Raw genomic sequence first — 23,551 nt, 5'->3', positions numbered from 1 at the left:
CTTGGAAATATATCAGGGATAATGTAGAACGAAAAGACTCTGCAGTTGTTACCAAAAAATTATTTGAATAAATAAATTAATGGCTCGCATTGTACAAATATACCACTTTTTCATCCCTACCCTGATCGTTCTTCTAAAATAATCGATCTTCAGATCTACCTCTCTCGAAACGGTTCTATGGAAGCTAACATATTTAAAAATCATAAATTTCAAAGAATCGATCCAGCATGAATTGACTTACGAATCATCATCTTTGATACGAAACTCAATTCTTTGGACTCGTCGAATCGAGATCGTGCATCCCAAGATTCTAAGCCGGCTGCATTGTTTCGCGCAACCGGACTCGACTGCACCTGAGAACCCGGCAGGAGTTCTCCTAATTGTGTAATTTGTAGACAGGTCGCTTTGCTGAGGCAGAAATTACCTCGTTAGATTCTGTTACCCCCGGACCGTTTCCCGCTGTATCCACCCACCGGCCTCGCTCTAATCACCGCATTGCTTGATCTATCGTTAGACTCTCGCCGACTCTCCGCCTTTTAATTCACTTGCAATTAGGCTTCACCGCTGCCTCGCCAAGACCGAGATGGACTTGACTTTACACCGCAAATACTTTGGGATTGCTCGACTTTGCTTTTTAAAATTTTTTAAATTTATTTCTTTATTTTTCACTCTTGGGTTACCTCTACAGTCGTTATTACACCACTTCGGAATGGTAGAAGTGAGGATAATTAAGTACCTCTGATGATTAGTCTACCACTACAGGTGAGAATGCAAACGATGAGTCAAACTCAAAACGCAAACCTAAAATCAAAACGGAAACTCAATCGCAAAATTCAAAATGCATACTCGAACTCGAACTCAAATTCAAACGCAGACTCAAATAATTACCTAATCTCACAAATATCGACGAAAGCTATGATTTGGAAATTCGTGTTTTTTTCGAAGCTTCATTGATCGAAAACTACATAGGATGGAAGTATGAAATCTGTAAAATCTTACCGAACCTAACTGAGAGTGTGAGACAATTTTACACCGTATTTCGCAGTCAATAAGTATGGAGGGAAAGAGTTTAAAAAATTTTGACAAAAAAGCTTACGATATTTGGAAAAGTTAGATTGATCGGGCTACCAATCTCTTTATTGGGAAAGTGTATTCAAAGATTTCAGTACCTCCTTTCGGTAGATCGAACAAATATCTTGATAAGAAAAACCTAGATAGAGCGCTATTTGTATAATTCCGACTTCAAATCATACTCGTGGAAAGTTCGACCGAAGTAATTTCCTGTCTGATTATTATACAGTTTGAAAAAGATTGAAAAAAAAACTGACAAGCTCGCAGACTTTTTGAAGACATAAAGAGGAAAGAATATTTCCATTCTTTTGGAGTTTTTATTTCACAGACTACTTTTAAACGCGGTAAAATATTGTCTTTTTTACTGTTTTTTTTTCGCTTTCTCTCTCTCTTTCTCTTCCGAGACTATGATAATGCCATGTAAAAGCACTCAATTCAAATGTAACTGTAGAAGTCTCGGGTTTATATATACATATACATATAAATATATATATATATATATATATGCGCTAGTACAAGCCGTCCGCACAGTCGTAAAGCTACTTTAAGAGTTCCATAAAAAACAGAAAGTATGAAAATTTCTTTGTTTTCCAGTGATTTGTATGTTTCCATTCTTTTTCTCTCTTTCTTTTTTCACGGTGTCGATTTTTCCCAGCACACCGAAAAAAAATAAATAAATAAATAAAACAAGAACTTGAACCATTTTTCCAAGTTTCCGAAATTTCTCTAACGCTAACGAAAATCACAATATTCTCATGAAATTTCTCCACTTCCCAATAATACAATTCTTACTTTATTGTGGTCGTTAATATTTTTTATTTTTTGTGCTCATCGTTCTGAAAAACGATGGGTATTTTTTTTTTTATTTTTCTCTAGCAAAGAATCTAATCGGTTTTGTTTTTCGAACTTCTCTTCACTGTTATAATCTTAACGAGCTTTTCTCAAGTAGGATCGATATGTTTCGATTTATCTTACTCTGCAGAGACTTTAAGGGATCATTCTGTAGTGAAATTTTCAAAAAATTCTGTTTGAAATCTTCGTATTTTTGTCAGCAAAAAATTGTCAAAGAAATAGGCTAAATTCGATAATTTCTTTCAAGCCACCGTCATTTTATCGATTTTGATGAAAAAGAAAAAAAAAAAAACCTCCATAGCAAAATCGCAGCTTTCATACCGATCAATAATGATCTTTTTACAAATTCTGTTTCGAAGAAATTTTCAACCGTTAAAAAAAAAAAAATATATATATAAATATGTGAAAGAAAAAAAAATCAAACGTTTAAAAATTTATTCTCCCTTCTCCGTGAGTGCTTCGATTTGACATAAAAAAAAGCAGATCGATTAGCGTATTTCAACCATCTGCAAAAAAAAGAATCGCGAAAATCAGCTTATTTTTCGACCCGTCACACCTGCACCAGGATACGATCCCTTAATGGCAAGCTTGAGGTGAATATTATTTATAATTGCTTGGAATTCGACTGACGGTTGAAATCCCAGAGTATAATCTCTTCCTCCAGGTTCCAAGCTCGGAGGAATTTCCTTGAAGGCAAACTCGCTTCCGGTATAATATATTATATAAGTGCATACCCGACTATTCAAACGCCAATCGTCCTTGCTGGTCAGAACTTTGAGGAATGTCTTTCGCACGGTAGGACAAATAATTCAAAGCGTTTACAGTGAATTTGGCGAATTTCCCCCGATAAAGATATTTCGCTCTTGTCTAACGTGAGTGCTCGATAAAAGGAAATTAAAAAAAAAAAAAAAACGAAAAGAAAAAGACGAAATTAATGTAACTCGGGAATATATTCATCATGGATGAAAATTCGCGTCGCTATTTGCGGCCTGAAATTCATACGAGAGACGTTATATAATTCCTAATGCGAAAACCGTTGAAATTAATGCGGGGATGAATTTTAGTGCGACGTATACTACTGAAAGAGCAATGTTTCGAAAGCAGAAGGGTTCATTACTCAGCTGTGAAGCAGCTCGGCGATGATGGGCGATTTATACCAAGCTTCGTTGCTTATAGAATGGATTTATCTATTTCATTATATCTCGACGAGGATCTTTCACACCGAGAGAAATTATTCCAACTTTGGTTATTGTAGCAATCCTTAAATACAACTCGGACGGTGTAAAATGTTGTCATACCTGTATTTAGGAATTTTTATTTTATTTTATTTTTTTTCTAAGAAAATGAAATACTTAGAACAATTTCAGTTTAAGAGCTTTGTTATTTTCAGTTTCAACAACATTTTAGAATTTTTTCATTGAAATTAATAACAAAATGGCGGTATGGCGCGTATAAGTAGCTGAACGAGTTTATCGATTCTAAATTGCGGTTAGATTTTTCAAACTGAATCGAAACATTTTTTTTTCACAACAATTGAAAAACCAAGCTAATCATTTAAATAAACAGAAAATGTATCAGCCGATTAAATAGTAGCTTGTAAAAAATGATCTTGTTATTTTCACAATGTGTAAACCGTTGTTGTGTCGGTATCGATTTAACTGAAATCTTCTAGGGAATGTAACAAATGAAATTTTTCTCAGTTGAGGAATTATATAGCGTTATATATATATATATATATGTCCGTACAACGAATCGATTCCTTGGAGATGCCACAGCTCGTCTTTTGCGGAGAACGCAACGTAACGTAACGTAACCGCAAATTTTTCCCATTACACGGTAGAGCGGCATTGATGATCGGTAGGTAAGGAAGCGAACTGCAATTTATCCTCGCCAGGTGCAACTCGCCTGATATTTTATCCCTCTCGTTCATTCGCTGCGACTCTCCTTAATACGCCACGGTGTATATAATACAAGGCGGAGAATCCTTCGCCTGAGTTTATTTCTCGAGTGTCATCATCCCCCAGCGAACTAATCCGATACCGAACCACTGGTCTCACCGAGCTTCCGTTTCTCGACAGCCACTTCCTATTCTACCACGGCTACTATTCTACGACTACTCAAGCTGCACTGAAGTTACACAATAGCCTCGATCGCATCAAGTGGCGGATATTCGACGTCGCAATGCTGCCGCTTCTGTATTCGCCTGTCCGTTCATACCTTATTCTAGTCTTTAGAAAAGAAATCTAAGCTTCTCAGATTTCGAATAATGATTTTTTCGTAACTGAGTGAGTAAAGTTCGATTTTGCGTATCCTGATGAGTGGGGAACATGGTAAATTCCTTCACTAGTGCGGGAATCGAATCAATTTATTTAGTTACGCTACAAGAAAAGATACAGTAGCGTTTGACACTATTTCGACAGTCTGAAATTCAATTTTACGCACCCCAATTAGTGGAAAAAATAGTAAATTCCCGTACTAGTGCGGGAATTGTATAATAATGTCTATTCACGCAATGAAAGAAAGATAGAGTAGCGTTTAAATGTATTTAGCCAGTATGAAATATGTTATTACTTTAATCTGTAATTTTTCTTGCTTCATTTTATTTCAACTTTACTTTTTAGCGAACGAAAATTAATTATTTGCATTCGTGTACGACGTTAGATTTCTTTCAATAAAAAATTGTATCGATTTTTTTATTATGTACATTAGTTTCTAGCCAACCTAATTACTATATTTGTAAAAATACTTTTGAGCGTTACTGTATTTTGATTTCATTCCCGCACTAATACGGAAATATACTATTTTGCGCACTCATTTGGATACGCCGAATATGAATTCATGCCTCGCTGATCAATTTTGTCGGTGCTGTTTTCAAAGGGTTGTTCTTTTAAATTTTGGAAAACGTAGATTGAAAATTCAAATTTTCCCCGAACTTTAAACCTTGGCGTGACTTCACCAGACTTGATCCATGATTTTTTTAGACTTGAATACCATTTCGAAGACAACAAAAGTATCCGGGAGTTTGAAAAGTGCGTTTGACACAATTTCACCAGGCTTAAAATGTCCGTACGTAACCTGACAGAGATTCGATCAAACTTTACACAACTTGACGGATTAAAAGAAGAAAATGACATTTACGAGGCTTTCCAAAGGATCCGTTGAACGGATTGTAGACTCAACGACCTTGTTTGGTACCCTTTTCATAACGCTTTTTAAATTGCAAATTTCAACTCAAAAACTGAGTAGATACTTTGAAATTCTCCGGTAAATTCTTCCGTAGCTTCGGAGCTTGCAGAGAGCTTGCAGGAGAATTATTTAAAATCTCGTAACATTTCGGTCGGAGGAAACATAAAGCAAATTTCGTGACACGACGAAGCGAAGTTACAACTTCTTATCTTCCCGCGGGCTTATTTCATTTCCTGGAACTTTCCTCGTACCTGGTGTACATATGGGGCATTCCACGCCAACTCAGCAGACGGTTAAATTGACATTTTTTAATTTCACCAAGGATTTTTTTTAAGTTAGTGCGACCTCTGAAAAGCTGCCGGAAAAATTTTCAAATCATTTCAATTACCAATCTTTATCCAGTGATTATTCAAACCCGTCTCAAAAATACCCAATCATAGATTTTTATGAAATAAGAAAAAAAAAAACATTTGGTTTCCGAAATTAAATATTTTCACACAAGTCTCAAAATGGGACCGCATTTTTCTTTTACTTTTTCTATTTTCATACCTGTTAAAAATCTATCAGAATGCGTACGGCATCTTCGATTTGATTACTTGATTTTTTTAAATTGTTTCTCTAGTTCTAAAACACTCACACACACGATTCGTTTTAAAATTTGATCACAGATTTTGAGCAGGTATGAAAATAGAAAAACCTATTCAAAAAATAGAAAAAAAAGAGATCCCACTTTGAATCATGCGTAAAAATGTTTCATTTCTGATACACATCCCTTTTTCCCTTGTTTCGTATAAATCAATTTCGATATTTTTGAGACAGGTTGGAAAAACCACAGGATAAAGACGAGTGATCAAAAGAGAGTGAAAATATTTTTGCCAACTTTTCGGGAATCGTACTAGCGTAGAAAAAATCCTTGGTGTAATAAAAAAATGTTACGGTCAACCGTTTGCCGAGTTGGCGTGGAATGTCCCATATACACACGTACACGTAACGCGAAGGTGTAAAGGCATCGATAAGAAATGGAAGCCGGCGAGTGCGTTGCAGCAAACGGCTTTAAGCCAGACGCGTATTTCGCGTCGCTTCGCCTCGGTGTCTCGGTGAAATAAAAATTGATAAAACAATTCAAAGTTCAGAGTTGTGAACGGTGTTCGGGTGTAGCGGAGTTTTGTGCCACTTTGTATACGTAGATGGTACACGTAATAGGTATTACTTACTCACACGTCTGATCGTAATTGCACGAAATTGAGTGAGCACAATTTCCACACCCTCTTATTATCCGACGACGCAATATCATATCGGCGTCGATTCGGTTCAAGTTTCATGTTGACACCGAAACCCCGTATTATCCTCCCACAGACGCTCGGGTTACCAACGTCGGAACTTTCGAATCACCATTTAGTTGTACCTAAGACTACCTAGTCTTCGCTCACCCCTCCCACCCTCGGCTCGAGCTTCTCCGCTTTGAAACGTATGCGTGCCTCCACCTAACCGCCCCTGATTTCCATAATGTGGGTGGATCCGCTTCCCTCGGGCTATAATCTCAACGATGTTGTGTGTGCGCAACGTGTACGTGTATTAGCATCGTCCAAAGAGAGAGAGAGAGAGAGAGAGAGAGAGAGAGAGAAAGAGAAAATGGACACCTTGTGTCGGACGCAAAAGGATCCATACGTTGTTCCACTTGAGAGAGAAGAAAATTAAGCATTACGAAAACAGCGACGAGAAATTGAAAGTGTTTTTTTTTTTTTTTTTTTTTTTTACGTTCAAAGAATCAAAGTGAACGTGTGAATGTAATTGGTCAAACAATTTTCTAAAACCGTGAACTCTGATTGAGAAAACCAATTGCTATTATCTTGAAGAGGAAAAGTTGGATTGGATTTAATGCAAGATAACTGAAATAATGAGAATCAACTGGGAAATAACTGAAATATAGAAAGCTGAGTCAAGTTGATTTGAATTAGTTTATATTCATGACGGAATTATCTGTTTAGAAACAAAATAAGAAATTAATTTGAAATGACAAATTAAGTTAAATCAAAAAAAAAAAAAAATGAAAATAACTTGGAGTAACAAAAGGTACATAAGAATGAATTGAAATTTTTTCAAACTAAATGGAGTTGGAGCAAATTATCGATAAAAAATGTTTACAAACCATGAATTTAATTGAATTAAGTTCAATCAAAGAAATCTTGCTGAATTTAAAAAATTAAAGAATCAAATTGAATTTTGAGAATTAATTTGAATTAATTAAAGAAATAAAAGAAATCTATCCGAACAGAAGAAAATTAGAAAATCAAGTTGAATTGCATGAATTAATTCTAATCAATTGAAGAAATAAAAGAAATCTATCCGAATGAAAAATAATAAAAAATCAAGTTGAATTGCATGAATTAACTTGAATTAATTCAACTTAAAAAATTATTGTGTCACTAAAATCTCGAGTTATTTCCCCCTCGGATAAGAAGGAGTTTCCGTAAACATTTGAAGAATCATGGACCTCTCTCGAAGCACCCTCAGCGCATATAATGCGTTCCCTGACAGATTTCACTCACTCGAAAAAGCGGCTCCGTTTATTTTCCCACCGTCTTTCACCGCGGTTATTCTACGGTTCCAAATATCTTGCACAATCATTTGGCTTTTCCAGCTTACAGTGTTCTCCACTTATCTATAGCAGCTTCGCCGATAAGAATGGAATCTAGTTTGGCCGTATAGTTACAGTCACGTACGCGATAATATATGTATATGTATACACAAGCCTTGTACATACGTTTATACGAGCGTTAGAATTCTCCCGAGATAGCCTAACCTCGCTTCGAAAAGCACAGAAGCCAGGTCCTGCGGACATCGAGGAGCTTTCGTCCCTGTTGCAGGGAAAATGAGGAACGAAGTAAGAAAACAAAAATGTGTCTGAATTCGACGGTAGTTGAGTGGAAATTATTTTATCAAATGCAACGACGTATTCTTTTTCAATTTTCAAACAAAATTTTAATGCTCGAAAAGTAAATTTTAGCAAAGACAATCCGAATCTTTAACTTCGATGAGTGGATTTGGTGTTCAAAAGCTACATAGAAGTGATTTAAAAATATTTTTTCGCTTATTGTAAATATCGTCCTAACGAGTGTAATCAAGAATTAACAATGAAATCTAAAAGGTTGGAACGTTGATCGAATTGGATATAAGCGTCGCTGTATACATACCTATAATACTATACTTAACGCAGAATGTAACGGGATTAGTTTTTGAGAAATCGACAGAAACGCAATCCTGTTTTCGACAGTTGGCAATTTTATCACACCGTGTAAAATTAATAAATGATCACCCTTAAGATATATGCAGATATATTCGTCGACAATATTTTACATACGACTGACTTGAGCATTGTTTGGGATGAAATAGTCATTACATAAACGAAACCCACAAGAAGAAGAAAGTTGAAACAAAAGAGGTATCGGTCTTTTTTTTTTAAATTTATTTCGCGTACTATTCTTGCGAAAAAATTGTTTTATTTCAATCATAAAAGCAAAACTTGAAGAAAAATACTGCGGAGAAACAGTATTTTATGTGCAACACGACAACGCAAGATAAAATGAAGAGATGGAGACGAATATTGAAAATAGAGTTGTGATTTTAATGATATTTTCGCAAGTTTTTGTCACGCGAAGAAAAGTTGGAGTAAAGTGTGATATAAGGGTTAAAACAATGATGAACACTCAGCTCAGGTGTAAAAAAATTAGGATCGTGAACGTGCTCATGATTGTTTGCCGGACGTTAAAACGATCGTTCAAAAAACGCGCTGAAAAATCAGAGACAGAAAGTTTTGCGATATCGTGTCAAATTTTTTTAACCAGTCGATAAAAAAATTTATATACAATAACATATTGAACAGAATCCTGTTTCAGCGCCAATTACAAGGCTGCAGCAATCCGAATAAGCAACGAACACAGAAAATATCATATTTCCAGAAAAGTAAAAGCAAATCAAACATACCTATCACCTCCTCGTTGAAAATTCGCAGTAGTGGAATCGACGGATCGCAGCCTTGTATCCAGAGTCTCGATTCTACGATGTGAAGAAGCTCCGAGTCGCAGCCTTGTATCCAGAGTCTCGATTCTACGATGTGAAGAAGCTCCGAGTCGCAGAACGTGGACCGCCGATCCTCTTCCTAAAACGGGCGACACTTTGCTCTGGAAGTCCAGGATGAACGTGTTTTTCCTCCTTTCCTGTAAAAAACTCGGAAGTCGATCAGGCATTACGGATTGATTCACAGCGCGCCCTTGCATATTTTTTGACGAAGGAAAAAAATGCTCCTCCGTGTTTTATAACGCGAGTTTTACGACATAGCATAAAATAGTAATTTTGCGACGAGGCTTGTCGCTCGGTCTTCTTCCGCAACGGCCGACTGCAGCGGAGAGCACTTTTCGCACGTTCACGCATTTTGCTCGCCGCTTTTCTCACCTCAAGCACGAGCGTCGTTCTCAGCGTCGAAGCGTCGGGATGAAGGAGCTCGGACGTGATGTCATGCCACCGGCGAGCGCAGACCTCGGTGTACATCCACCTCCGACACAGTCGCAGAGATTCTCGTATCGAAAATTACGAGCATCGAGAAGCGGCGTGAGAAATATCGACGCTTCGTTAACCTTTTTAGGTCCGCTGCTGTCGTTTACGCACGTTGAGCAACGTACGCGGCGTATCGTACAATACGGTTCAGAAATTCGAGGGTTCAAAGTTGTCGATGTTTCGCAGAGAACGAGGAAATCATAACTCCACGCGTACGTAACGCGTCGATAGAAAGAAGGCAATGAAATCAAGCGAACAGAGACTCACCCACACGTTTACCTCTCAACGTCGTCTTCCTCGTTCGACGTCCGGTTTCGAGTGGAGTTGGCCGCGGCAGCAGCTCGACCAGCTTCGCATCTTTGTTGACGTAATTCACCCTCCGCAGTTCCGAATGACGGGAGACAGGAAGAAGCGAGCATTCTCTCACCTTCGAGAAGATTCGACGCCGTGCTCGGTCCGAAGTCGTCTGCCGAACGAGGCTGCTGTCGGAAGTAAATAAACTCTCCGTTTGTCCGAGCGACGTGTCACATTCCGATCGAATCGATCGCCGAGCCCCCGCTACGCGTGGTAAACAGATTCTGAAGCAAGAGACGGTATAATTGTCGAGAGAATAATCCCAGAGTGTCGTTCAAACTCGAAACATCGCCCAGTTCGAGCGTCTCGATTCAATCACTTACCCTCAGTTGCTCCGCGACCGAGAATGCCAAACGCCCGCTATCAACAACAAAGTGACGATCGGCCGGCCAGCCGCGGTTGACTTCACTCCTCACTCGACTCCCGGCGAGCGACACACGAGACGCTGCGATGCTCCGAGATACGTTCAAACCTGCATTCAAGGGCAAAAGCGTTGCACGAGTCGCAGGTATGTCGACATATTGTATGTAGAGTAATGTTTATTACCTCTCCACCGGCCGTGTGGTTTCATTTCATTCGTCACTGAACTCTGGGCAAGCGGAAAAGAAGACCTTACAACGCTTCTGTAACGTGAAAAACCACACGGCCGGTGGAGAGGTAATAAACATTACTCTACATACAATATGTCGACATACCTGCGACTCGTGCAACGCTTTTGCCCTTGAATGCAGGTTTGAACGTATCTCGGAGCATCGCAGCGTCTCGTGTGTCGCTCGCCGGGAGTCGAGTGAGGAGTGAAGTCAACCGCGGCTGGCCGGCCGATCGTCACTTTGTTGTTGATAGCGGGCGTTCGGCATTCTCGGTCGCGGAGCAACTGAGGGTAAGTAATTGAATCGAGACGCTCGAACTGGGCGATGTTTCGAGTTTGAACGACACTCTGGGATTATTCTCTCGACAATTATACCGTCTCTTGCTTCAGAATCTGTTTATCACGCGTAGCGGGGGCTCGGAGATCGATTCGATCGGAATGTGACACGTCGCTCGGACAAACGGAGAGTTTATTTACTTCCGACAGCAGCCTCGTTCGGCAGACGACTTCGGACCGAGCACGGCGTCGAATCTTCTCGAAGGTGAGAGAATGCTCGCTTCTTCCTGTCTCCCGTCATTCGGAACTGCGGAGGGTGAATTACGTCAACAAAGATGCGAAGCTGGTCGAGCTGCTGCCGCGGCCAACTCCACTCGAAACCGGACGTCGAACGAGGAAGACGACGTTGAGAGGTAAACGTGTGGGTGAGTCTCTGTTCGCTTGATTTCATTGCCTTCTTTCTATCGACGCGTTACGTACGCGTGGAGTTATGATTTCCTCGTTCTCTGCGAAACATCGACAACTTTGAACCCTCGAATTTCTGAACCGTATTGTCCGATACGCCGCGTACGTTGCTCAACGTGCGTAAACGACAGCAGCGGACCTAAAAAGGTTAACGAAGCGTCGATATGTCTCACGCCGCTTCTCGATGCTCGTAATTTTCGATACGAGAATCTCTGCGACTGTGTCGGAGGTGGATGTACACCGAGGTCTGCGCTCGCCGGTGGCATGACTTCCACGTCCGAGCTCCTTCATCCCGACGCTTCGACGCCGAGGACGACGCTCGTGCTTGAGGTGAGAAAAGCGGCGAGCAAAATGCGTGAACGTGCGAAAAGTGCTCTCCGCTGCAGTCGGCCGTTGCGGAAGAAGACCGAGCGACGAGCCTCGTCGCAAAATTACTATTTTATGCTACGTCATAAAACTCGCGTTATAAAACACGGAGGAGCATTTTTTTCCTTCGTCAAAAAATATGTAAGGGCGCGCTGTGAATCAATTCGTAATGCCTGATCGATTTACGAATTTTTTACAGGAAAGGAGGAAAAACACGTTCATCCTGGACTTCCAGAGCAAAGTGTCGCCCGCTTCAGGAAGAGAATCGGCGGTCCACGTCCTGCGATTCGGAGCTTCTTCACATCGTAGAATCGAGACTCTGGATACAAGGCTGCGACTCGGAGCTTCTTCACATCGTAGAATCGAGACTCTGGATACAAGGCTGCGATGCGTCGATTCCAATACTGAGAATTTTCACCGAGGAGGCGATAGGTATGACTGATTTGCTTCAACTTTTCTGAGAATATGATATTTTCTGTGCCCCTTGCTCATTCGTATTGCTGCTGCCTTGTAATTGGCGCTGAAACGAGACTCTGTTCAATACGTTATAGTCTGTAAGTTTTTTATCGACTTGTTGAAAATAATTTGTCACCGATTCTTCGACATTCTTTTAAACGACCGCTTTTTCAGCCTGTAACAATATTACACAAGCGTTCTCAAATTCTCTTTCTCGAATTCGCGCTCCTTTGTTTCCAAAAACATACACACGTTGCATGTGTCGTTTATTCATGTGTACCCCAGAGGTGTGGATCGTTGGGCTGGCTATCTCTTCCGTACATGTGTAAGAAATAGATGGAAAATGCGACCCTCTGACATCGATATAAGAGGTCAACTCAATCAGTCGTCCTGGTTGTGTCCCTTTATTTCCGTCCTCGGTAGGTACTCAGAAACGGACGGCGAGTTATTCGACCGAGTTTAATCAAAGAAGCTGCCGCTGCTAGCTGTGTATCCACCCCTATTTTCGAGCTCACCAGTACGATCCCAATAATACCGAAAACCCTTCCGAATATAAATAAAAAAAAAAGAAAAGAAAAAAAAATTCCACATCTCCTCCGCGTGGCAGCCTGCGAACGATCATTTCCATCGATTGGTATTGTGATGAAAATTCACCCGTAAAATGAAGTTGTAAAAATTTCATCACGCCCCGTCAGGTCGCCATAAAGACTCGTGGTGAGCCGCAAGTCTTTTTAACATGCACGCAAACGTAACGCAAAAAATCTCGATTCAATTTCTTAATTGAACATCGAATTATCGATGAACATTCGTCAAATCTAGAAACTTGGCCTCGTTACATGCCTTAGAGTAAGAATTCACTCCAATGGAGTGAAAAATCACTAAACGAAAGTGAGAACCGCACAAATTGAAATCGAGTGAAATTTAAAGTGATTTTATTCACTCCCAGCGCTTGGAGTGAAAAAGTTCACTCTCGATTCTAATTGATCACTATGGGTGAATTTCACCTCAAAAATTGTTCAAACTTCTCGTAGAGTTCAGAAATAGACGTTCATAATTTTTTTTTGCTCGAATTTAATTCCGTTAAAAAGAAAAACAACAAAAATTCATTAATTTTTATTTTTAGTCTGTCTTACCTTAACTTTTCCGATGTTTTAGAATATTTAAACAATCAACTTTGGTTAGGAAAACTGAGAAAACTGTTTCTGCGATCGTTAGATAATATCTGGATAATTTTTTTTAGTTTTTTAGAACTCGTTGTTGAAACAGGATATCACTTTTTTGGATAATGGGGTAAATTTCGACTCATTTTGAACTGATTCGATTGAGGTGTTAAAAATTAGGGTTAAATAGTCAATATTGACTCAATCTTGCGATTTGCGCAATTTTCAAGCCAAGAAAATTCACAGACTAACCTAAGCTGTTAACAGATTCTTTCAACTTTGACTTTCTCACTTTCACTCGAAATGCGTTCAGAAGTTTGATAAAATAAAGCAAAATTTTGTGCATGACAATCTTTACAAAACATAGTCGCTTAATTAGTCGAAAATCGTGCAAAGTAATTGAGATTCATCGCGCAGATCGTAAAATGTCTCCAGAAGTCGAATAAATCGATTAAATTTCATCTTCCAAAGTTGTAAAATGTCTGTTAAAGTAAATTTAACCAAAGTGCACTTACCTTGAAAATAGATGTTTTAGAGCCAGAGCTGTTGAAATGTCAAAAATGTCTAGGTCTTATCGCAGAGTCATTCCGATTAGTGAAAAATAAACAAAACAAAGTCTTTTTCTCCACTGTAGGTGGAATTGAAAAACTTGATAGCTCAGATTGTCGTGGCTAGGAAATGATGTCAGACCAGGTTTACGGTTAAAGCTTTGAACACCTTCGTGTAATAATATAAATTGAATATTTATTTAATTAATTCCTAATAATACAACTTATCGGTTCAGATTGTGCTTAATGTTCAGATTGATGTCATACGGTGCGATATAATATAACAACATCGTGTATTAATTAATTTGCACATTCTGTGTGTATCCACAAGTGGAGAAAACAAAAAAAAAAAACGGTGAAACAAAGAATAAGGAGAAGACTAGTCATTTCTACGATAATTATATTAATTAATTAATTTAGTAAATATATTCGTATAATATAGCGTGTAATGTATAACATATTATAGTGTTGAAATAGACTGGCCGTTGAAAAAAATGTTTACTCTCAAAGTTGAAAAATCTTAAGCTTACCTAGAAGAAATAAGATTAGACCAATTTCTAGGCTGTATTTTTTTTTGTATATTCCATCATGAAAAATTGAATATGTTTGAGTAAAAAGTATTTTCAATCATTAGATTTATTGGTCTAGCGTTTGCTTTTTTTGAATTGTTGTAAAATTCAAAAAGATTAACAAGGTTTGAAAACAAATGAAATCTTATTTTATGATAAAAAAAGAATAAATAAATTTGAAAAAAATGTATGAAAAAATAAGAAATTATCAGCATACATCAAAACTTTGACTGCCATTGTAGCATATTTCAGACAATGATGGGGCAGTCTTTTTTTGTTTTTGTAAAAATATATTCTTCGATTTGAATTTAAGAATCCAGAAATAATTTGAAAAATAGTAACGTACTTTGAGGAAAGTTATTCCATTGAATAATTTCATACGACAATCTTTTTATTTGGACACAAAATGTAAAAACTTTATTTTTAAAAAGTGTAATTGAGAAAAATTTTAAACGATTTGAAAAATGATTTTTTTAATAGTTAAAGGGTTAATAGTGAAATAGAGCATTGAAACTTTGATGATATTCTTTTATCAGCGTTGACTTGGTGAATTTTCAACTTGGAGTATAAATATTTTTTTAAACGGGCAGTCTAGTGTTGGAATTATTTACAAAAATCTCTCTTAAGACTTGACTAATACTTCTTAACGCTCTTATAAGTTATAATTTCACGGCAATTTGAATCCAGTTAGTCTACGACGAATGTAACGTTAATTGATGTCCAGAGAAGCGGATGTATCGATCTGACATCACACTGCCGTACAACCGGAAACGTCACCCTCTCGCCCCGAGGCTAAGCACACACGTATAGATATATTACACGTGTAACACGACACGCGCATCGCGTCTGCTTATGCATAATTAATTACGTGTGTGTATAACCCAACCCTCTGCAAAACAAACAGTTTTCCCTGCAAGGGCAATATTTTATCGACCATTTTAAACAAGCAGCCCTTTTCGTTATTACACTGAGAGAAATTTTTATTTCCGTTTACCGTTCGGTCCACAACTATTTTCATTTTTTACCACAGTCGAAAAATATAGTTCTAGGTAGAAAGTGAAAATTAGTTTTCTAGCTGTTACCGGAAAGTCTAGTATCCGTTACTGTTCTTTCTCATTACGATCACCGTTGCTAGATTTTCTTGCAACCGTTGCGAAAATTTAACGCTCGCGCGAGAATAAATTGACGTTAAAGCCTTGTTTAACTAAAAAAGTAGAGTGAACCTCAGAAACTGATTTTGCGTTGCAATAACCAAAAAAGGATCGACGATAGCGCAAAATGTTTACACGCAACTCGTTTTTCGTAACCCCGACAATATTGAAACAGTTATTTTTAACGATACCTGTTTTACTGAATTTTTCTAGTTACTGTAAAAAATGAAATTTTTCTCAGTGTAGTATTTATTATTATAACATTTTTTTTTTTCTCTATTGTTTTACCCCCTTGTAACGAATGAAACTGCGCGAAGCGTAAGACGGTTCGTCATTTGGATATAAAATTTGTAGTCACCTCGCTTCACGTTAACAACTTGCTGTAAACATTGCAAGCTACGGAAATTCAGCGACTAGTTAACGATCGGGTTTATGTGAATATTAAACATGGACACACGAATTCGAGCTCAGAACTTTCGTACACACTGTAATGTATAAAAAATTCACATGCCAGTTGCGTGTGGTTGAAAATTCTGATTGAGATCATTGAACAGTTTTTTTTTTGTTTTTTTTTTTTTTTTCTTGGGGAACAAGTGAAATCGCATGAAAGTTTCTTCAAACTCACTGGAATTCGTTTCAATTCACAAACGCGAATCGTTTTTATTATCCTGCTCGAATTCGTGATTCCGATTACTCTTCACTGCTTCTCAGTTTAAGTATCTGAGTATTCTTAACGACTACGATCCTAATCCTATCCTAGAAAATAAGACATCTGTATATAATCAGTGTTGTAAGGTACGTTTTCAAAGACTGTACAATTTTTTTTTTTTTGTTCTCCTTCTTCGCTGAATTTATATAATAATTTAGCTGTGGAGATCCAATTCGACTTGCTGTAGCAGATCCGGTTCTGAAACAAAATGAAAGTAAAAAAAATTTGACGCATGTTAATTTCTACAATAAAATTCAGTAGGAAATGAAAGGTTATAATACGCATAGCTTGAGAGCTGGATATGAAAAAATTGCGAAAAATTCTAATGAATGGAGAACCGGTCATTAGGCAGTAGGAATATTTTTCAAGGGCTGACCAATTTATACTTTAACGACTTTCTAAGACGTGACTTATACAGTGGTAGGGGATTGACGTTCCGGCGGGGAGGAAAGGGAGCGGAATCGTTCTCGTCACGTTTCCAGGCTTCGCAGGGTTCGGGGGTTGGAATAGGGAGGGGTGGCGTGAGGCGTATAATTTATGTCACGTGATTTCTTTCCCAACGTTGACATTTCCCCTAGCAAGCCAATTCCAGCCGATATTAACAACAGAAATTTACTCCAACTTGAAATTGCACAATCGGGAGAGATTTCTTTTAGGAATGAGGCGATTTCTTCATCCAAGAGAAAGAGAGAGATTGTTTGATTGGATGATTTAATTGTTATGCCCTGGCAAGCAATTGGCAAAAAGTAGATACAAACTGATTGAATATAAGGAGAAAAGACCAGAATCAAGATTAGTTTCATGTTGGTTAATGACGATTGTTAGAAATTACGAAAGGAAAGAGTGCAGTAAATTCCGAGGAACAACTTATGAAGCATACGTGAAAAATGCGGTTAACGTAAACGTGTTGGCAATGTTCAGCTCTCGATGAAAAGAAAAAACATATAACGATATTTAAAATATGTAAATTCAATCCATACCCATTAAAGAACGTACGCTAATCAGGATAATGTTAATAAAACTAGTCAGCTAAAAGCTAATCCTAAAAGCAAATGTATATATGAGTTGTGAATTACTCTGAAAATTGGGTTTTGACATATTGAGTTGGGCATAGGCAGTATCGGTTAAGAATAAACAGCATTGCTGGTCAAATATTCCCTAAGTCAAGTAAAAGAGAGAGAGTGAGAGAGAGAGAGAGAGAGAAAGAGAGAAACGGGTTTATTAAAAGTCCTGGGACACTACGATCCCCTAAAGGACTATGCAACAAATACGCAATATGAAAAATAAACAAAACAAAAACAAAAAAAGAGAAAAGTACCAAAAAATACAATACATCAATAAAAATGAAAATAAAAATAAAAATAAAGATAAATGAAGTCGGGAGTAAAATAGGTGAGTTAATCAGTAGAAAGAAAGGGTAGTTGACAAAAATAAAAAATTTCAAAATTACAATGAGATAGTAAAAAATAAATAAACAAATTTAAAAAAAGTGCAAAAATACAAGACACAAAAGTGAATGCAACCCCAAAAAGTTAAACTTACAGCTAAAACTGCAGGTAGTACATGTATAAAGCTTAACGTATAAGAGAGAGAGAGCGATGGTGGGAGGGAGGAAGGGAGGTAGGGAGGTAGGGAGGGAAAAACGCTACGGGACGAGACTTAAGCGTGGAAATAATGTATTCCGTGCACCTTATCTCTGAGACACAATCTGGAGGCATACAAGAAGTTGGCCAAGTCATAATTCTAACACCTCTCGGCACGCAGATGCCGAGATACGTCGTGCGCAGCCACCCTTACGGCCCACTTGCCGGGTGGCACGTGGCTCTGGAACTTAATAACGCAGCCCCGTGTTGCCCAGTGTAGCCACGGTCCCAGGTAGCTAACGATAACGGCCGAACCCTGCGTGCGGTGCTTCGGGGTTTTATATATAGTCATCCCTGCAGGCTGTTGGCCGACCAAGATTGTCAATCTGATGCCGGTGTTGGCCACTCAAGGGATCAAAGCCGCTGCGTTAATCCAGGAAAAACGTTGTGTGCTTACTCGGGGAGCTGACTTATCTTGAAGGCAAGACCCTACGCTCTGCGAAAGGTCTTTTCGATTCACTTAACCTCACGTGAAACTACGCCTCCGGTCATTTGAGGGCGATTTAGATACTCTGACGGTTTGGTCGAAGGTCGAGGAAGTGTGAAATTTTTACTCGACGTTCGTTGGAATATCGAAAATCCTTCGCGTTCATGTGAGGAGCTTCTCGATGTTGAGAAGTCTGTCATTCGTTCCGAATCTTTACGAGGGTTGGGAATTTTTTACCATCAGTTGATGAGAAACTTTGTCAGTAGGTACTTTGACGGTTTGATCAAAGGTCAATGTGTGAAATTTTCACTCGACGTTCGTTGGAATATCGAAATTCCTTCGAGTTCATGTCAGGAGCTTTTTGATATTGAGAAGTCTTTCATTCATTCCGAATTTTCACGTAGGTCTTAGAATTTCGTACCATCGGTTGATGATAGTTATTGGTTTAAACCTGTTTCTCGAAGTCGCTTTACGTCATTTCAAATCTTGATAAAGTTACTTGAATTTAACAGAAGTCAAGGTCACGCGTGATTCAACGTCACGAGACATCTCTCGAAATCATCAGAAACATAAAAAAAATACTGTTGTTTCATTCGTTTTATCTGATCAGATAAAAAGGGAAAAATCTATAATGACAAGAATAAACAAGAATAAAAATATTTTCAGCAGATAAATGTATTCGATGGTTTTCTTGTCACGTTGCTACGTTATACAGACTATATTTGTTTCGGATGAAATTCTCATAATCTATGGTAGGTATAAACGTTATAAAATGTCATAAGTCATTGATAGGTTTAAAAATAAACTTGCAAAAACAAAAAAAAAAAAAAAATTCATCGCGGTGGGATCTAAAACGCTTTTCATCTGAAATTATTCAGAATCTATTCTTCCGTCATTATCTATCGATTGAAGAGGTGGAAAAAGTATATACTAGGTGTCACAATTTAAAAGACGTATTACGTTTTCAGAAGACTTGACGGTTCAATTCGAAAATATGTCCAACAAAAGTTGTATGGCTCAGAAGGGAGACAAACGAAGAATTTTTTGCATGCGCTCCAGCGTCGTAACTTTTTTTTTTTAAATGAAATCATACATTTTTGTTTCAACTCAAATATTCTTTATTCGAAAATCCACAACTCTTTTAAAAAATTTCTTACCCCGTGTCTTGCAAAATTTGATTTTTCGTTCTATCTCACGAGCTATTCACTTTATGAAAAAATTTTCCGAGAACGTTGTATATTTTGGAATAAAGAACATTTGAAAGATTTGAGTTGAAACTAAAATGTGTGATTCCATTTTCAAAAAGCTGGTCCATCCTCCACAGTAACGCCAGTTACGATGCTGGACCGCGTGAAAAAAATTCTTGGTCTGTCCCTCTTCTGAACCATAAAACTTTTGTAGGACACATTTTCATATCGAACAATCAGTTCTTTTAAATCGTGACACCTTCTATATACGTTGTAAATTAAGTACCAGCCTGAGGTATAGGATTATCCGACATAGCAGGCAGGAAACCTTGGCGAAGTTCTCGACACTCCGCAGCCTCCTCGTCGATCCGTTCATCATTTTATTTCCGACTTTACGCGCTCCCTGGAATATGTATGTATATTATATAAGCTATGCGGTTCCAGCGTTTTCCATCGGCCGTATCACGTCGGTTGGCCGGGTGCCTGGAGTCTTGTTAACATTCTTTGTCCCCGTCATTTTATAAAACATGTCGGGTAAATCGCGGCCGTTTCACCACGCGGAAAAGCTGCGATGCATTTAACAGCAGATTTCCAATAAAAATAAAAAAAAAAAAAAATTAAAAGACGAACGATTTTGCCACGCCACGTTAAATATACCAAGCTACGTACCGTTGCTACGTTACTTCCAATCTTTTTTCTCCGTCGTAACATTCTGTGACATGTTTTCGGTTTTTTTTTTCGACTCGTGTTTTTTGCAGAAGTAGGTATCATGCTGATAAGCACATTATTTTATCCTCAAGTTCAAGAATGAATATGTTGTAATATATAGAATCTCTGAAAATATAGAATTCACAACTCTATAAAATATCTATACTGATGGAGAACAAGGTTGTTAGGAATTAAATTTTGTTACAACTTTGGTTTTCATCGTTTATCATCGTTTTACAAAAAAAAAAAAACCATAATCAACGAGATATCATTAAAAGTCAATGTTTCGTGTGGGTACAACAAAGTACAAGTACAAGGCTGAAACGATCAGGGACTCTTTTCCTTGTAACGATGGTTTTCCTAATGGATCGACTTCGAGGACATAATCTGGCGGAAAAGATCCCGCAGAATCCTTATGGAATTGGTTGGGTTTTCAGTATGTTATAGTAAATATCCCTCCGATGAAAGGTTCTCATGGATCCAAGTCCCAAAAATCAGTAGTTTCCGATACAGAGGCTTCGGAAGAAAGGTGTACAGATTTTTTGATGTCTATGGATTTCGTGATTTTCATGAATTACAAAGCTTCAAGGGCACTTGCAATCAAACGACTCGCTCAAAAAACTCCACGTTTGATTCTCAAAGATAAGCGGGAAGATGTGATTGATTTCATCGATGAATCGATTCCATTCATGAACCCGCTGGTTTACCGGAAGGAGTCTTGTCCTGTTTTTCACGCGAATACGGAGTCTCTGCGAATCGGCTGTGCAGTTTTTGAGTGATATATTTGATTTTCAGCGCCCCTTCAAGCTTTGTAATTCGTGAAAGTCGCGTAATCCATAGACATGTCGGAAACTATTCATTATTGAGATTTGTATCCATGAGTACCTTCGATCTGAAGGATATGTAGGCACTGTGACACACTGGATATCCAGCCAATTCTCATAAGGACACCTTTGGCTCGAGGTAGCGTGTAGTCGAAGTGTGGCTTTCCCCTCTGGAAGTCAGATCTCACATCAACCACCAAACTAATTGAGATAATATCGCGAGGGGTGGAGAGCGGATGAACTTCCACCTCGCCGTTTGTTGAAGAGGTGAAATATCGTGCAGCGTTGAAACGTTTGTTTTAGACGGAGGTTTGGGGCTCATTAACCTATGGCGCGGGTACATCTAGGTATTACGAACCGGTATTACACGCCGCCGCGTCGTCTTCGAGTAGCAAAATCCTTCCCGTTATGTTTTACGGCGTGGCTGTTCGGGAGTCAGCCCCAGACTCCCTAATGCAAAGCTGCTGCACGGAGCTTATATGCGTAATAGCATCACGTCGGGAATTATTCCCGGACGTTGGAAGTAGGAACCAGGAATTGTAGGAACAAGGAGCCCGGGTTTCTTGCAGTTCCACTTCCGAAGCAATCTTCCGGCTACCTTCCTTCCTAGCGATTCTCCGTTTCCGAGGCAAATGTGCAACCTTCCCCCACTCGATATGTACTTTAGAACACTGCCGAGGGAAGAAGTTTCCTCGGGTTTCGATTCGACCGTCCATCCGTTCGGAGTCCCACAGATATCGGGCCAACTCACCATCCAAGGTAAATCGAATCTTCTTCCTGCGCGTTTTTCCAATTTCAAACACGCGTGATGAGTAAAACCCGTAAGGAAAACGATCTACAAGTTGGAGATTTTCTTCTCTGTCCGTTTTCTTATTGTCGAATCACCAACTTCGGTGAAACTTCGCAATCTATGTCTCCTTCAACACGTCGGGACATCGTACAAAAAAGCGAAATATTTCACAAGGAATGTATTCCAGATCGATCTCTCCGATTTAATTTCTTTTGTAATACGTTACAGTTGTCAAAAAACTGAGCAACGCGTATTTTCTTCTATCTACTATCAAACAGTTTAAGGGGGTGAAACCACCCTCCGAAGTAATGCATGTCAATACTGAGAAAAATTTTATTTGATACAAAAACTAGAAAAATTGAGTAAAACAGGTATCGTTGAGAAAACTGTTTGAATATTGTTAGGATTCCGAAAAACGAGGTACGCGTAACCATTTTGCGCTATTGTCGATACGTTTTTGGTAATTGCAACGCAAAATCAGTTTGTGAGGTTTACTCTACTTTTTTAGTTAAACAAGGCTTTAACGTCAATTTATTCTTGCACCAGCATTAAATTTTCGCAACAGTTGCAAGAAAATATAGCAACAGTGATCGTAATGAGAAAGAATAGTAACGGATACTAGACTTTCCGGTCACGGCTAGAAAACTAATTTTCATCTTCTACCTAGAACTATATTTTTCGATTGAGGTAAAAAATGAAAATTGTCAAGAACTGGGCGGTAACCGGACATAAAAATTTCTCTCAGTAAAGGAGTGACTTTTCATTTATCTTGGATCAAGATCAAATTAGATTGCGTTGGATATCGTTCGTATAGAATCTACAGTGAACGTACAGTGGAGCCATTCTGACCCCGTGTGCACAGTGTAAGGGTTGAACTACCCTAAAAATTTGCAGATCTCGTCAACAACGATGAACCGTTATTATCCTCGATTCTGTACGATATTCCAAACGAGTTGATATCCCACCCCATGCACACGCTAGTTTGTCCTGACCCCAAACAGATTGCGAACGTTCCATCGTTGAGTTTAGTCTCCGCCATATGGGTCTCACCTTGAGTGTGTGTGTGTGTGCGAGTGTCTGTATAATCGAAGGCTGGTATTGCACGCCCTCATAGACCGGTTTAATACATCATAAATACAGGCGAGTCATCGTCATGGTGGCCTATGTGTAGGTACGTATGTGTCTATATTGTACGTTACGTAGTAGACTAGAATAGCTAGGACAGAATTTACACGGGATGAGTGTACATAAAGCTCAACCCAGGAGAAAACGGGTTAGCGAGCCTTTCCAGAGCTTTCAGGGCGCGAGCTGAGTTAAGCCGAAGGTTAACAAAGGCCTTGAAAATGTTGAGAGAAGGGGGCGGCCGAATTTCGAAGGAGTTTGTACTGGGCTAGAGAAACGAAGGGGCGGGGGGAGGGGGGGGGGGGGGAGGAGGAAGGTCTCTGTCCTTTTAAATTGGGCTGTCTCCTTCCGGGGGTGAAGTCATTCCTCTGAACAAATTCCCCAGCTCCTACTTTACTGTCTCTCCCGGCGTCCTTCGTGTTTCCTGTCTTGTGATTCGCCTACGTCCTACTTCCTGCTTCATGCTAACTCCTTCAGTTACGAACAAACCGTGAGTGGGAGGCGCTTCGGGGAATCTCATGAATTCATGAACACCTCTGAACAG

The 23,551-nt window shown here is 38.8% G+C and overlaps 2 protein-coding genes and 1 long non-coding RNA gene across 13 annotated transcripts in view; 1 reads left to right on the top strand and 2 right to left on the bottom strand.

The window, feature by feature from the left end:
- LOC107219348 (hemicentin-2) overlaps positions 1 to 10,585 on the bottom strand; it is a 165,580-nt gene extending 154,995 nt beyond the window's left edge. The window contains exons 1-4 of one of the 3 annotated variants that reach the window (XM_046744892.1): positions 10,564 to 10,585; positions 10,341 to 10,489; positions 9,931 to 10,241; positions 9,094 to 9,326 (exon numbers count right to left, since the gene is read on the bottom strand). The gene's annotated coding sequence lies outside the window, so the exon portion shown is untranslated. Of the gene's footprint in view, positions 1 to 9,093; positions 9,327 to 9,930; positions 10,242 to 10,340; positions 10,490 to 10,563 lie in introns of those variants that run through there. The other 2 variants (XM_046744893.1, XM_046744894.1) reach the window with 2 other exon arrangements.
- LOC107224685 overlaps positions 10,574 to 23,551 on the top strand; it is a 156,843-nt gene continuing 143,865 nt past the window's right edge. For 8 of the 9 annotated variants that reach the window (XR_006905221.1, XR_006905223.1, XR_006905215.1 and 5 more), the window contains exons 1-4: positions 10,574 to 10,674; positions 10,749 to 10,897; positions 10,997 to 11,307; positions 11,913 to 12,145. This is a non-coding gene — a long non-coding RNA (uncharacterized LOC107224685). The remainder of the gene's footprint in view (positions 10,675 to 10,748; positions 10,898 to 10,996; positions 11,308 to 11,912; positions 12,146 to 23,551) is intronic. The other variant, XR_006905216.1, reaches the window with a different exon arrangement.
- Positions 16,125 to 23,551, bottom strand: part of LOC107219353 (B-cell receptor CD22) — a 115,550-nt gene continuing 108,123 nt past the window's right edge. The window contains exon 12 of the mRNA XM_046744895.1: positions 16,125 to 16,504. Within this exon, the coding sequence (XP_046600851.1) occupies positions 16,461 to 16,504 (44 nt within the window). The 3' untranslated portion in view covers positions 16,125 to 16,460. The remainder of the gene's footprint in view (positions 16,505 to 23,551) is intronic.

Source organism: Neodiprion lecontei, chromosome 7 (assembly GCF_021901455.1).
Source record: "Neodiprion lecontei isolate iyNeoLeco1 chromosome 7, iyNeoLeco1.1, whole genome shotgun sequence".
NCBI classification, from domain to species: domain Eukaryota; kingdom Metazoa; phylum Arthropoda; class Insecta; order Hymenoptera; family Diprionidae; genus Neodiprion; species Neodiprion lecontei.
This window is presented reverse-complemented; position numbering and strand designations above follow the sequence as displayed.